Here is a 15,389-nt window from a genome sequence, read left to right as displayed (position 1 = left end):
TAAAGGTAGTTAATGGCAAGTTCAGAAACCAATAGTTATGACTGACAAGCTCCAACTCTTCTTTCCTATAAGACCTTCAGTACAAAAGATTTTTCACCTGGAGTAACGTAATCAGTCCCTTTAATGTTTCATTTATCAATATGAAATAATCCAATGAGGGAAACAAGATGGTATGTCATTTAGAATATTTCCTTGGAATAGTTCACTCTAATTACTGACCTCTTTTTTGAGCTTAGACTTCTGCTTTCTAACTGCAGAGTGGACACCTCCACCTGGATGTCCAGATTCCTCCAGTTCATGGACAGGTCAGTTCATGAGCTGGCCCCACACCTTCCCCTATCTCCAGCCTTCCCAGACCACCTGCAAAGCCCTGCATGTGCCATGCCTTCCTGTTCTGTGACCTTGCCCCTTGCGCATGCTGCTTCTGCTGTCGGAGCACCCTCCTTTCTGTTATCTGCCCTGCGAGCTCTACCATCCGTGCAGGTTAATGAGAACTGGTCTACTTCTCTAGTGAGTGTGGTGCTTCGTTCTTACTGAGTCTGATTATCTCAAATGTTGCCTCTTTCTAGTTCTTTGGCCTCTGATCTGTTCTGTATTTTCACCACCTTGGCTCTCCCTTAAGTTTCTTTTTTATCTCATCACTACTTCTCTCTCCCTGTCAAGCTCAAATTGTCTTAAAATTTAATTGATTTATTCCTAATGCATTTTACTTTAATTAAAACCATCAAATCGTATTTTAAATAGCCAAGTAAATTCAATATAATTTCCCCAATAACAGCCCAGAAAGGAAAACAAAAAGATGAATGGCATAATTACTCTGATAAAGTAACCCTTTCATTGTTTAATATATCTTTATTGACAGCTTTATTGTGGTGTAATTGATATATAGTAAATTTTACAATTTGATATGTCTTGATGTATGTATCTACCCATGAAACCCTTACTACGTTCAGATAGCAAATATATCCCTCACCCTTGGAAGTTTCCTGCTGGCCCTTTGCTATCTCTCTCCTCTCTCCCTCCACACCCTTCCCATTCCCAGGCACTGATCTGCTTTTTCCCATTGCAGATCATTTGCATTTTTTTTGTATTTCACGTAAATAGAAACACGCTGTATGTCCCGTTCTGTCTGGTTGTTCTTACTCACACATTAATTTTGAAATCCATCCTTGTTGTGTATCTCGGTAATCATTCCTCCTTATTGCTGAGCCATATTCCATTTTATGGATATATCACAATTTGTTCATACATTCAGCTGCTCGTGGACATTTAGGTGGTTTCTAGTTTGGAACTATTATCAATAAAATTTCCTATGAACACTTCATGTGCAAGTTTTTGTGCATCTGTGTGTGTGTGTGTGTGTATTACCTAGAAATGGAATGGCTGGATCATATGGTAGATTAAGAAACTGCCAAACAGTTTTCCAAAGTGGCTGTACCATCTTACATTCCTTCCAGCAATGTATAACATTTCCAGCTCCCCTACATCTTCTCTAGCATTTGGTATAATTGGTCTTTTTAATTTTAGCCATTCTAATAAATGTGTAGTATTATCTCAATATAGTGGAGATTTAAAAAACTTTTTAAATTTAATTTTATTTTTTCAGTGTTCCAAGGTCCATTGTTTATGCGCCATACCCAGTGCTCCATGCAATACATGGCCTCCTTAATACCCACCACCAGGTTCACCCATCCCCCCACCCCCCACCACTCCAAAACCTCAGTTTGTTTCTCAGAGTCCACAGTCTCTCATGGTTCATCTCCCCCTCTGATTTCCCCCAATTCACTTAATTCTTTCCTTCTCCTAACGTCCTCCATGTTATTCCTTATGCTTCACCAGTAAGTGAAACCATATGATAATTGACTTTCTCTGCTTGATTTATTTCACTTAGCATAATCTCCTCAGTCTTGTCCATGTTGCTACAAAAGTTCATCCTTTCTGATGGAGGCATAATATTCCATTGTATATATGGACTATATCTTCTTTATCCGTTCATCTGTTGAAGGGCATCTTGGCTCTTTCCACCATTTGGTGATTGTGGCCATTGCTGCTATGAACATTGGGGTACAGATGGCCCTTCTTTTCACTACATTTGTATCTCCAGGGCAATATATATATATATATATAGCTTGGGAACTTTTGACTATGCACCACATTTTAAGTTTTTTAAAATTATAGAAGCCCATTTAAAAACATTTTGCTACAAATTTATTCCATAAATATATAATTAGTACCAAATTCCACCTATTCATTAGCTTTCTGAGTCTGTTTTCTATGAAATGGGGAGAGTGACAACTACTTTATGAAGTGGTTGTGAACATTAAACTAGACAGCACCTGCAGAAGATCCTGTTAATATGGTAGCCCCATTACTAGCTTACAAGTGAGTCTTCCGGACTGTGGGTTGAAATCAGACATTGTACATGTTATCCTTAATGGTGTTTGAAATTGGGTAACAATCAGTTCAAACCTTGTCATGAGATAGATCAATGTAGCATACCATGTGAAGTGGGTTCCTTCAATTTTTTTTTTAATAATTTTATTTAAATATTTTATAGATCTCAGTGTATCAGTTGAGGGTCTTTCCCTTTATTCTTAGGATCTTATCACCTGTGTATGTGTGTGCATTATATAGAGGTAGTTGATTTTATGTGGTGTTTCCATTGCACATGTTTTACTTTTGGATTCTGGCCCTCCTCCCTATAATGTTAATTTCTGAAACACTGAGTGCAGACATATTGACAGCTGTGGTCCTGCCATAGAGTATAGCACTTGCTTTGCGGATGGAGAACCTGAAAGACAGGCTGTTTCCAGTACTTACTTATTATATGTTAGCCCCCATTTTAAGAATTCAGTTTATTTAAACTAAAACAAAAGCAATTTACTCTTTTCTCCCACTCCCCACCCCCTGCTTCTGGCAGTCACCCGTCTGGTCTCTGTATCTATGAACTTGGTATATATACAAACATCTACATCTACATATATGTATACATATATATACACACCACACACATATGTTGTGTGTATATATATGTACCTACACACACATATCTGATATTTCTTTTGATGGCAAGCATTATATGTTTGTATGTGTATATATATATATATATACACATACATATAAAATATAATTATTTTAGATTCTACATATAAGAGAACTCATATAGTATTTGTCTCTCTCTGATTTATTTCACTTAACATAATGCCCTTGAAGTTCATCCATGTTGTCAGAGAGAGCAAGAGTTTGGTATTTTTATGGCTGAATAATATTCCATTATTCACATATATGCACAATTTTTTAATCTAATCATCCACTGATAGACACATAGGATTTTTCCATATCTTAGCTATAGTAAAGAAGGCTGCAGTGAGGGTGCAGATACATGTTTTCCAGTTAGTGTTTTTGTTTTCTTCAGATAAGCACCCAGAAGTGGGATTGTTGGATCATACAGTAGTTCTATCTTTAATTTTTTTAGGAACCTCCACACTGTTTTTCATAATGATTGCATCAATTTATATTCCCACCAAGAGTGCCTAAGGGTTGCCATTTCTCCATGTCCTTGCTGTGTCTAGTATTTTTGATGCTAGCCATTCTGACAGGTGTGAAGTGGTATCCCATTTTGGATTTGATTTGTGTTTCCCTCTTAATGAGTGATAGTGAGCATCTTTTCATGTGTGTGTTGGTCTTCTTTGATGAAGTGTGTTTTAATCTTTATCCATTTTTTACTGTTTTGTTGTTTTATTGATGAATTTTTAAAGTTCTTTGTGTATTCTGGATACAAGTCCATTGTGCTTTGCAAATATTTTCTCCTAGTCTTTGACTTATCTTTTAGTTCTCTTAACGGTGTCTTTTGCAGAACAGAAGTTCTTAATTTTCATGACATCCAATTTGATTCATTAATTTTTTAATTATGGATCAGGCTTTTAGTTTCATGCCTAAGGAATTTTCACCTAACTTAACACCACAAATATATTCTCTTATGCTCCCTTCTAGAAATTTTTTAGTTTCATGTTTAACATTTAGGTCTTTGATCTGTTTTTAGTTAATTTTTGTGCATGTTGTAAGGCGAAGAACTAAATTCTTTTTTTAAAAAATTATTTATTTATTTTTAAAGATTTTACTTATTTATTTATTTGACAGAGAAAGAGAGAGATCACAAGTTAGCAGAGAAGCAGGCAGAGGAGGAGGGGGACGCAGGCTCCCTGCTGAGCAGAGGCCAATGCGGGGAGCTCAATCCCAGGACCCTGAGATCATGACCTGAGCCAAAGGCAGAGAGGCTCAACCCACTGAGCCAACCAAGTGCCCCAGTCTTCTTTCCTTTTCTTTTTTTTTTAAGTCGATAATAAGAGTTCCAGCACCATTTCTTGAAAAGACAGTTTTTTCCTGCTGAATTGGCTTTGTGCCTTTCCCAGGAAGCAGCTGTCCTTATTTGTATGGGTCTTTTTCTAGTTCTGTTTTGTTCCACTGCTCATGTGTCTGTCCCTTCACCAGTACCACACTATTTTCTTTTATTACTGTAACTTTATATAACATAGGAAATTCTTTATCTTAACAGGAGATCATTGAAAACTAAATATGAAATTTTCATAGATGCAGATCTTCAATGGAGGGAACAGAGAGAGAGAGAGAGAGAGAGAGATGAGATGAGAATTTGAGAACAAGAATGAGGTGGAAGGTGGCCCTGTGAGGAGTTTTGCCCTTAGGAGTACTCAGAGCAGTCAGCCAGCCCATTGCAGTGGGCATGGAGCAAATTTCCCTGAATTCTTCCAACTCAGTCTCTATTTGCTCTTTCTCTCCCTAGAGAGACTGGCATTCACTTGCAGGAGAACCACTCCTCGGGCCTCTGGAATATCTCCTAGTTTCTTCAGAATGATATCACTGATAGACCATAGAAAACCTGAGGAAGAAGCACCTGTCTAGAATATGAAGGCCAATTTACAATTACACATATTAATGGTGGTGGGTAGAGAATATTCACGGGCAAATCAAATGATCGTGTAATTCTCAAACTCCCTTTCAGCTTGCTTTCATCAGTTTTTTTTTTTTTTTAACTTCTTTATTCATCTATTGTTGTTTAACTTTGTAGCTCCTTGGGAAACTGTATAGATTCTTCCAGAGGAAACATGTCACTTCAATACAGATTAGAACATGGCTCCTGATCTGCTTGCCCTAGGGAGAGGGGACTCACTGGGACATCACAGAATGTCTGCAGCAGTAACAAGAAGCTTATTTGAGGTGGCTGCTTTCCATTTTACTTTAGCAAAAGGGCTTTGAAAAACAAACAGTTCCTCAGATTAAAGACCGGATTAATTTCTCCTTATACAGCTAAGTACATAAGCGATGCATGTAAATATTTAATAAGTGAATATAAAAGGGCTCTTATAAACACAGAGTCAATAAACAACCTCAAGCAAGGACAGGAAGGCAGTTTGCACTTTGCTTGGTGTGGTGTTTTCTTTATTCAATTAGATGAACAAACCATGATTTCATCATTAGTCAACAAGATAGTAGAGAGACCATCAAAGCAAACTACAGGAGAGTCCAGACTGATTCGTGCCAAGCAAATGTTTGTAGCTAACAGCTGTATTAGCACTGCGTCTCATTCACGCAGCCGGGGGCTCTCCTCGCACTTCCTAAGTGGGAGGAATGTCATGTCGCAAGGTGCTGTCGCCCTTGCTGCTGCTGGAGGCAGAAATTGGGGCAGCGCTCGCTCGCTCTCTCTCTCACTCTCACTCTCTCATAGCCTCACCACCTCTCTGTTGGTGGGGGAAGCAGCCTGCTGGAGTTTTCACTCTTTTTTTAAAAAGTTAATGGGCCTCTTCCTAAGGGTGTATGAGTCCACGAGCAAACAAACCATCTAAAAACTTGAACCAAAAATACCAGTTCGATGGGTCAGTGCCTCTGGATATACAGGTTTTAAATTCTCTTTTTTTTCCTTTTCTTAATACTTAAGTCAAAACTCAAGTACTGGAGAATTAAGAAAAAGTCTACTGTGGCCTCTGCCTGCTAGCCAAGATTGTTTATTTATTCTGCAGTGGGTCCCCCTCCTGGGAGCTGGGGATGATAATGAGCAGGTCCCAAGATGCCCAGCTCTTTATTCAGCTCACCTGGTGAATGGGAAATGTCGTACCATTGACTTGAGTACTCCAGGTGTCTTCCTATCAAAACAAACCAAGCAACAAAATCTTGCCTTTTTTATTTATCTGAAATAGAGAGGGAGAGTCCCATGTGTTAACAGACAGACGGCTAAGTGTACCAGACAGCTGATCTGGCCTGTCTGTTAGCGGGGTTGGGATTCTCATCCTAGCAGAGGGGACCTAACCCCCAGGAGGGCATCTGGATAAGAGAAGCAGGAGCCACAGAGAGAAACTGTAATGGGCAGGAAGGACTGGAGGCGTGGAATGGGCGTTCAGAGTCCAGGACTGGCTCCGCCTCTTCACAGGTGCCCATCAGCAAATCATTTCTGGACCTCCCAGAGTCACTTTTTTTTTTTTTTTCAACTGTGAAATGGGGGCAGTTTTGCCTCACTGAAACATGGAGATTAAACAATGCTTGTGACAACAAACAGTGCACAGTATGTGCTTAGCAAAAAGGAAGGTTGCACAACTAGAAAGGAGAAGAAATGAATGATGCAAGGTGAGAGACAAGTGTGGGAGAAATGCCCTTAAAGATTCTTGAATCTCTTGGTTCTCAACCCTAACAGCGCATTAGAATGTTCTGGGACAGGGGCATCTAGGTGGCACAGTCAGTTAACCATATGACTTTTGGTTTGGGCTCAGGTCCTGATCTCAGTGTCATGAGATCGAGCCCCATATTGGGCTCTGCACCCAGGGAAGAGTCTGCTAGAGATTCTCTCTCCCTCTCCCCACTTTTGTTCATTTTGTTATTTCTCTCAAATAAATAAATCCATTTTTAAAAAAGCATGCTCTGGGGAACTTTTAAAAATAATTGGAGTGAAATAATCAGAATCTCTGGAGGGAGAGCCTAGACATAGAAAAAATTTTTAAGTCCCAGAAACTGTTCAGCCAGTAGTAGATGAAGTCATCCCCCCTTCATTAAAAAGATGAAATTTAAGCCAAAGATAAGTACAGGGAAACCCAAGATTATTCTGTGAGTTGTAGCAGAATAGAACTACCTTGGACATAGGCATCCTATATTCCAATTGCTCACTTGTGTCCCTAAAGCCCTCCTAGTCTCTGATTTCTAGAGACCTTGAGAACAGGTGTCATGTTCTGGTGCAGTTACCCAACCAATTTTCCATATGAGTGTCAGATAGAGCATCTCTCTGCTCACAGATTTGGTCTAGAAGACAACTCTTAGAGAAGAACAGGGTGAGAGTTGTTTTGGATCAGAGGATCGATCAGACTTTTGGGGAAGGTGGGTCTGGAAAGCTAGCTTTACAGCAGAAGTAGCAGAAGCAGGTCTGGAAAAATGAGTTTATCAGCAAGCAAGGGGAAGAAGGGCATTTTAGGCAGATGAAACAGCTTGTACAAAGAAAGGGAAGTAGTTTCATGTGGCTGGAAAGGCCGGTGTGAGATGGGGGAACTGGTGGTTAGCGACCATATTGGCTTTCATAAGCTGAGTTGGACAAAGTTTGGAAATTGCTGTTACACTGAAATTAAATATCTTGGTCCTTTTACTTTCTGGTGGAAATCTTAACAGACTGATTTGAGCTATTATTTCTAGATATTTCAGAAAGACAAGAAATAGCCAATTATGCATATTTTCAGCATTCTTATTTCCATCATGGTTAGCCAGTAAGCACAATGAAAAATAAGAAAGGAGAGGAGGTAAAAAGCATAGAGTCAATCTGTTTGGGGTTTAAGAAATGAAAATGTATTCCAAAAATCAGGCATCTCCAACCAGTTTACTGAGATGTTTCTTTCTTTTTTTTTTTTTTTTAACACGGCATATCTCTGAGAAAGAATCCACCCTTATTAATACATGTGATTATTAATAAGTAATATTTCTGAGAAAGCACTTATCTAATATGGACAATTCAGTAATTAATAAAAAGAAAAGTTTACCTAACTTCAGAAACTCTGTTCAGGAAGCAACATGGGAAAGCGCGAAGAGTGCACAGAAGGCCTTTCGTGTGTTACTTTGTCCCATATAACAAACCCTTTCCCTTGCAAAGCACCAAACTGCCTTTCCTTCGCTGGCTGTGCTGCCGTGAACGTGCTCCTGTCCATTGTGGCTCTTCCAGGAATACCCCTAATATCAGTCTGGAAGCCTATTCAAAACAAGGGTGGGTATCAGAGTTTATGTGTGCCAGCACTCCTGCCGAGAGCTAGGCCAGTCCCATTACGTGTGGGGGACCCCCTACTTCGCCTCTTGCGCCTCTTTGGGATACACAGATCCAGCGGACTACAGGGGTTGCAACGTTAAGAAACCACAGGGCAGGAATGGTTTCACTTGTGCTCTGTGCAGGAAACTGGAAAAAAAAAATTCAGGTTGTCCCATCGTTCGGTGCAGCTGGGTACTTGTGTGAAAGCTACTTCTGCTCCATAAGCAAGAAGAATGCAGAACTGTGGACAGACTCTCAGAACGAGCAGGGGCTCCAGGACGTCTATGTGTCTTTTTAAACTCTTCCAGCCAGCTCGAGTACCACGGACATTAACTGCTTGGCCTGTGCCTTCATTGTGTCGGTGAAGAACCGGAGGTTCAAGGCCCCAGAGCGGCTTTCCCACATTGCAGTAGGAGCTAAGAGCCAAGCCGCAGTTGGGAGTCCTCGGTCTCCGGACTCCTGCAGGCCCCACTGCAGTCCCAAGCCCACAGTATGCTCCTGATTCGCCAGGTTGTCGGCCACAGGACAGGAGACGCTGCCTATTTTATGGGAATGGGACTTCGTTTCATGCATCCTATTGACTTAACTCTTAACCTCTCCCAGAGCTTGTGTGTCTTGAAGTCCCGTTTGTGTCTCCAAGCTCTCCCGCCTTCTGACCAGGGGCCCGAGTCCCCAGAGAACACCACTCACTGCTTTCCCATCTGGGGAGGGCCAGTCAATCCCAGGTCTTGGCGTGGTGCCTGTATTTCATTCTTTCTGAAATTGTCTAACCCCTTAGACTTGAATTCTGGAAGCCTCTGTATTTTAGTCTCATTCACACAGGACCTATCATATTCTGTAAGCCGACATGGAGTCAGTTCTCACTTGAACTCTTTGTTTTTAAGCATTACTTTGCCCTATTAAGGATCTCCTCCCTCGGAGTTGTATCTCTTCTCTCCACCATCTCCTTTCCCTCCTTGGGAGTGATCATGAGGAAGGCCTCCCATCTGGGGTCATTTAACCTCAGTCCTCTCACAGAGAGAATTCATGAGCAGTAGTATATTCTCCAAAGCCCAGGTCTGTGCATAAGGACCAGAACCCTCAGACTCTAGCTTGTAACAAAGTATTGCAGAACTCTAATTCCATCGGCTCGGATCTAATGTTGAATCTGACCCAGCTTTTTCTCCAAGCTTCTCAAAGCTTCACTTCCTGAGCGCCTGCTAGGTTTATAATGCAGTCCTCTTAGCTGCCAGTCTTCTCCTGGTACAGGCCTGTGCCCCCCATTGCACCTGGCACTAAGTAGGAGAACCAGGAATGTGTGTTGAACGAAGGGGATCAGTGAAAACTGGGTTCTTCTCAGTGTCGGGTGCTGAGGCCCCTCCAGATGGATGGCTCTCCCATGGCCTCATACATCCAGTTGTTTCTTGAGGCTGAGCTGCAACTTGACCTTCTTCCAAAGATGAAGAGGAAAGGCATTATTCATCTGAGATTTGCCTTGCAGTGTTTAGCATGAATTTGGTTTCTAAGGAAAGGCTGGCAAACCACTGACACAGGAAAAATTATTCTTAGGTATTCTCTGATGACCATAGACTGAGCGAGGTTTTTGTATAGTTACCATAGCCATGAAAATAATCACTGGACAACATTCCCAGTGGCAAAACACACCAACCCCTAGAACTTTTTTGATTAATGGCAGGGAGTAAGGCTAACAAAAACCTGATGCCAGCTGGGCCATCATTGTCGTTATGAACCCCAAACATTTATTCAGCATCTTATTGTGTGTGAAACCTGCAATTTCTCTGTGCTTTTTGTTTGTTTCTCAATGTTGATCAGAAATCGGAATGCTAGTTTTGCCACTGATGGTATGTGACCATCATTTGTATCTACAAAAGGTGACATTCCCAGTCACTTTGAAATCAATTTGGAGTTCAGGGACAAGGTTTTAGTGGCGTGTGGCACACTGTAGGTGCTCAGTATATACAGAAAGGCAGGAAGTGGAGCAGGAAGAGAGGAAGGGAGGGGCATTGAGGGAGTGACTCCCCCCCACCTTGTGCCCTGGCATTCATCTCCCTGGGATGTGACAGCCTCTGCCCCCCACCTGCCAGTGACCAGTTGACCTCCAGCTCTTAAGTTTGGTCACGTTTAAAATGAGATAGTACCTGCTGTGAAGGGTTTTTAAGAGATCTAGATGAGCTCAAATATGCACATGTCTGGCACAGAATGACTCAGTAAATGTTAGTTTTTTAAAAATTGTAACTAACAATAAGTTCGTGAATTCCAGTGATTGCCTTTTTTTGAGAAAGCAGTTGCCTGTTTATCTTCCTGGACTTTAAGATGAGTCACCCTCAGTTCATACGGATTCCATCAGGGCAGAGAGAGCCAAGAACCCTAGAATTCCTTAGAATTGGTGGTCTCGGGGGACCACCTGATCAGGGACTCCCCACAGTGCTGTTCTCCCAACTGCCCTTGCGTGCAGTTTTCCCGAAACTCTCACTCAAGATCTCAGGCTTCAATCATAATTTTCACCTGACTGCTGTTCTCTTGCCAGAACAGGGAGCCAGATTCTCCTTTCCGTCATATATGTGTATTTTCTTCCTGAAGAAGAGAGAGAAGGGAGGATGTCTGCCTGGGAACAAGATCTTTATTAGCTTGTCTTCCCAAGGAGTTTACCTTGAGGTAGAAGACAGACGAGAGAAGCTGGCAAGGCAGGAGAGGGGCCATCTGGTTGGGGGACTAATGCCTGCCCAGTAATCTTTAGGGCTACATGTTAGTATTTTTCTACCCCTTGGAAACTAGCATGGTCCTGCAAACTAAGAAACTCTCTAGTTTCTAGAAATTCTAGCTCTTTCAGAGACATCACTATCTTTCTGCCACAGGTTTCCTCAGAATGAAAGTATATCTTCTACTTTTTTTTTTTTTTTTTTTTTTTTGCCATGAGGGAGAATAATAATAAAAACTTAAAAGCATTTAATCCAGTGAATGCAGTGAATGAGTAATATTGGAGACTGAGGGAAGTCAGAACATTTCCCCAGTATTTTCCTGAAGCAGCTGATATGCACAGGCAGTTTGGGGGACGTGGGGGAGACCTGCGTGGAAAGTCTAGCAGCAGTAACTCCTTTTTCTTTTCTTTTCTTTTTTTTTTAAGATTTTATTTATTTATTTGACAGACAGAGATTGCAAGTAGGCAGAAAGGCAGGCAGAGAGAGAGCTGGGGAAACAGGCTCCCTGTTGAGCAGAGAGCCCGATGCAGGGCTCTATCCCAGGACCCTGGGATCATGACCTGAGCTGAAGGCAGAGGCTTTAACCCACTGAGCCACCCAGGCGCCCCAGCAGTAACTCCTTTTACAGTCAGCTTTATTTCTCTGCATTGAACGAGGAAGAAGAAGGGCCCCGGCTTCTGCCACCCACGTATAGTTACCATGTGTGGGTACTTACTGTGTACCAGGCTGGGTTGTAAGGGCCAAGTACCCTCACTTAATCTTCAGGACAACTGCATTCTGAAGTAGATACTATTTTTAGCCCCATTTACAGAGGAGGGAACTGAGGCTCAGAGAAGTTTAATAAATTTCCCCAGGTCAAACAGTTGGTAAGTGATAAAATCAGTAGAACTTCAGGCTCCGGAGCCTTTTCTTTCAACCATGACTACGAAGCCTTGAGGAGTTACTAGCCCAACTTGAGGATCTCAGCAAGGTTCAGGAGGGGCTGAAATGTAGCACATCTCTTCTCCAAGCTTTTCAAATGTTTTATTTTCAGTAAGATTCCAGGCAAAGGTTGCATTTTTCATCTCAATGAGAGCAAACTGCCGATGTGGGCTCTAAGGGGACTTGGCCTTTTCTGTAACGGGACCTCTACCCTATAGCAGAGTAGCACCTGCGACAGCTCAGTTCTTCAGAAGCAGTTGCTGAGATGGAGTTTGCCATGCAGATTATGTATGGGGGATCCCTGCTGAAGGGGAGGGGGCACAAGAGGAAACTGAACTGCAATGCAGGCCTGGTAGCTTCCGCCAACAACAGGCCGCATGGCGGACCACAGATGGTCCTTTGGAGCTGTGCCGTGGTGAGCTGAAAGTGAGAGTATTTATACACCTGCCACCAGTGGATAGGCCACCCAGGGTAGGGAATCTATTGAACAAGGAAAAACTCTTCATCTGAGGCCGACTCTGAAGGAGTTGGCAGCATTTCTACTCACCGAGGCAATCAATGTGTTCTTCCTCGAAGGGAGGTTATAGGTGGTACATCCCTGTTTCCATTTTGACACTTCCAATTTCCTTACAAATGCGAGTTTACACATTGATAAATGCCATCTCCAGCCCAGCCTCTTGTGTGTTTGGATTCTAAGTCAATAGGCATTGTACACATACAGACAGATCTCAGCTGTCTGGACTCCCCTTGCTTATAGAACTAAGTAGAGGCAAAGGTGTAACATCCATATTTTCTTTGAACCAAGTGATTAAAGTCATACCTGGCAGTTTTGTAAATCCATGAAGTTTGTTTTACATTCATCACGTCTTTCATGTGGAGCCAGTTGGCTTGTGTTGTGTGTGTGTGTATGTGTGGGTGGGTGGGTGGGTGGGTGTGGGTGTAAGGGGAAGAGCAGAGTCCAAAGCTAAAAGCCACATAACAGTGGTGGAAAACCTCTAGTCACATTTTGCTTGCCAGTTGCCTTTAGAGAAACCTTTCAATGATTAAGATTCCAGATTAACCCCCCTTTTCAGTGCTCTTCCCTTTGCAAAACTAAAGCAGTCTTCCAGCTCACTTCGGCATAGACATTAAATTGTGTCCCAGCTGACTTGTATCTTGTCCACCCAAGCTGACCACAGGAGCCACTCCTGCATCATCCATGGGGCTGGTTTGCCTTGCAAGATCCATCCTTGCTGCCTCTCACCGTTGCCTACAGTTGGCTTTGGCCACGGGCCATCTTAGCTGCTAGGTGTGCAAAACCTCCTTCCATTTCCTTTCTTTCAGGTTGGAAAGCTTATCCAAGAAGCAGCTGGAAGAAGTAACTTGAAGCGAGTAACTCTGGAACTTGGAGGGAAAAGTCCCAATATTATTTTTGCTGATGCTGATTGTAAGTCAACAACAGATCTTTTCCCTGTCCCTGTACACTGCCTCTTGGTGCTCTCTGTTGTATCTCCACTTTTGACAGGACACTAAGGAAAAGATCTGTGAGGCTAAGAAGAAGCTTCAAGTAGAAGAACCTGGACCCTTCCTCCCAAGGGGCAGCTGGTTTAGTACTGGGGAAGAGGGCTTGCCGGTTGACAGCTGAGCAGAGTTTGTTTTCTAGACACTCCTGAGCCCCTTTGACTCTGTGGTACCACAGGGCAGGGTAGCAGAGGAGAAGGCCTGCTTCATGCTGCATGGTGGGAAGGGCAATGGTCTAAGCCTCCCAACACCACAAATATCTTCTGCTTAGATTCTAGAAATCTGAAACTACTCGACTGTGTCTGGTGGCTTTGTAGTCCATGAAAAAAAAATTTCTAGTTCACTAGTCTTGCCACATTTTCCCAAACCCACAACCCCTTGTCTGATTAGTCCCGCCATCCTCTGCGGTGTCCGTGACTTTCAGCCAGAATGACGACACACATTCAGTCAGGTGTTTACGCCTTGGAGGTAGGACCCTCTGGCGGTGTAGAGCAGTAATTTAGGAAACCCCATATCTTCAGGCAGGATGCCCTCTCAGCCATTCTGCACAGGGATGGTCTTTATGGTTTGAAAAGCTTGCCAGGAAATCAAAATTCAAAATCTCTTCTGGTCCCTCTTTTTCTCCCTCTCATCCCACCAGACTGAGCTGCTGTCCCTTTCACCACTGGGAGGTCAGAAAGCAGAAAGCAGATTGCTTGCCATCCAGCCCCAGCTTTGGAATCCGTGAAGAGTTCAGCATCAGCTTCATGCTGGTTGTCAAGAGAGATCAGAACTGTCAAACCTAAGTTTCTCATGAGGAGTAGTTCCTCCATTGACAGGACTGATGGACTGATAAGTGACTATTGATTCACTCCATCATTTAGCAGTTAGCACACACCAGATTCGCTAGTGTATCTTGAAGTGTAAGCTCTGAAATGAAAGTAATGTGCTGCTATACAGTTACAGTAAATGCAGAGGATATTTGGGTGTCTTTCAGGAAGATCCGTTTCTTTTACAATTTAATTCCCCATAATGCTAATTAAACATACAGCTACAAGGTTCTCTATAGATCAGTAGTTGCAAGTTAGCAGTCCCTAGACCCAGTGCAGGGCATACATATGTTTACCTGTCGAAATGTCACATAGCACTTTAAAATATGAACACTGTACATGAAAAATCCTGATTTCTGTTTTTTCTTGAAATTGTGAATCTGGCAACCAGTGGCTTACATTCATGCATAGCAACAGCCAAATGCAGTGGCTTTCCTTCTGAGTCTCCATCAGACCGTTTTGCTAGCTGGCGGATTCATGCCACTACATTATTCGCCCAGGCCCTTGCCCTTGGAGCTTGACACTCCTGTTCTAGATGGTGTGGTCCAGTCCCTCTTCCTACAGAAGAAGAAACAGACTCAAAGAAGTGAAGTCATCCAAGTTCAAGGTCACGTAGCCAGTCACATCAGGATCTAGTTAGAACTTGAACTAAGGTGTCTCCTCAATCCAATGCTTTCCCCCATGCTGCCTCCTCACCATTACGTTGTGGGCTGAGAGGGGCATTACTCCTGGGGTTCTGGCAGAGGGAGGGGAGGGGGCTGCATGGATGGGCCCTCCGTGGGTGAACCACACTGAGGACACCACTCTCTCTCTTGCAGTGGACTACGCTGTGGAGCAGGCCCACCAGGGCGTGTTCTTTAACCAAGGTCAGTGCTGCACCGCCGGGTCTCGCATCTTTGTGGAGGAGTCCATCTATGAGGAGTTTGTGAGAAGGAGTGTGGAGCGGGCCAAGAGGCGCATCGTGGGGAGTCCCTTCGATCCCACCACGGAGCAGGGACCGCAGGTAGGGAAATCATAAACATTCCCTTTCTTAATCCCTGGCGAGCCCCAGACTCTCTATTGGGGCCCCAGAGACAACTTCCTTCTCCCGCCCCCTCCTTTCCCTCCCGCCTCATCTTCGTGGCTGGAATTGTAGCTGGTGAGACATTGCTTATTCCTCGTGCTTCCCTTTCC

General features: G+C 43.0%; 1 protein-coding gene across 1 annotated transcript in view; it reads left to right on the top strand.

Annotated features, from left to right (window-relative positions):
• The window catches only part of ALDH1A2 (aldehyde dehydrogenase 1 family member A2), a 93,628-nt gene that overhangs the window by 66,235 nt on the left and 12,004 nt on the right, over window positions 1–15,389 (top strand). The window contains exons 9-10 of the mRNA XM_059180623.1: window positions 13,231–13,333; window positions 15,035–15,219. Coding sequence (XP_059036606.1) covers window positions 13,231–13,333; window positions 15,035–15,219 — 288 coding nt within the window. The remainder of the gene's footprint in view (window positions 1–13,230; window positions 13,334–15,034; window positions 15,220–15,389) is intronic.

Source organism: Mustela lutreola, chromosome 7, assembly GCF_030435805.1.
Source record: "Mustela lutreola isolate mMusLut2 chromosome 7, mMusLut2.pri, whole genome shotgun sequence".
Classification (NCBI taxonomy): Eukaryota; Metazoa; Chordata; class Mammalia; order Carnivora; family Mustelidae; genus Mustela; species Mustela lutreola.
Note: the sequence above shows the minus strand (reverse complement) of the source record. Positions and strands in the feature narration are given on the sequence as shown.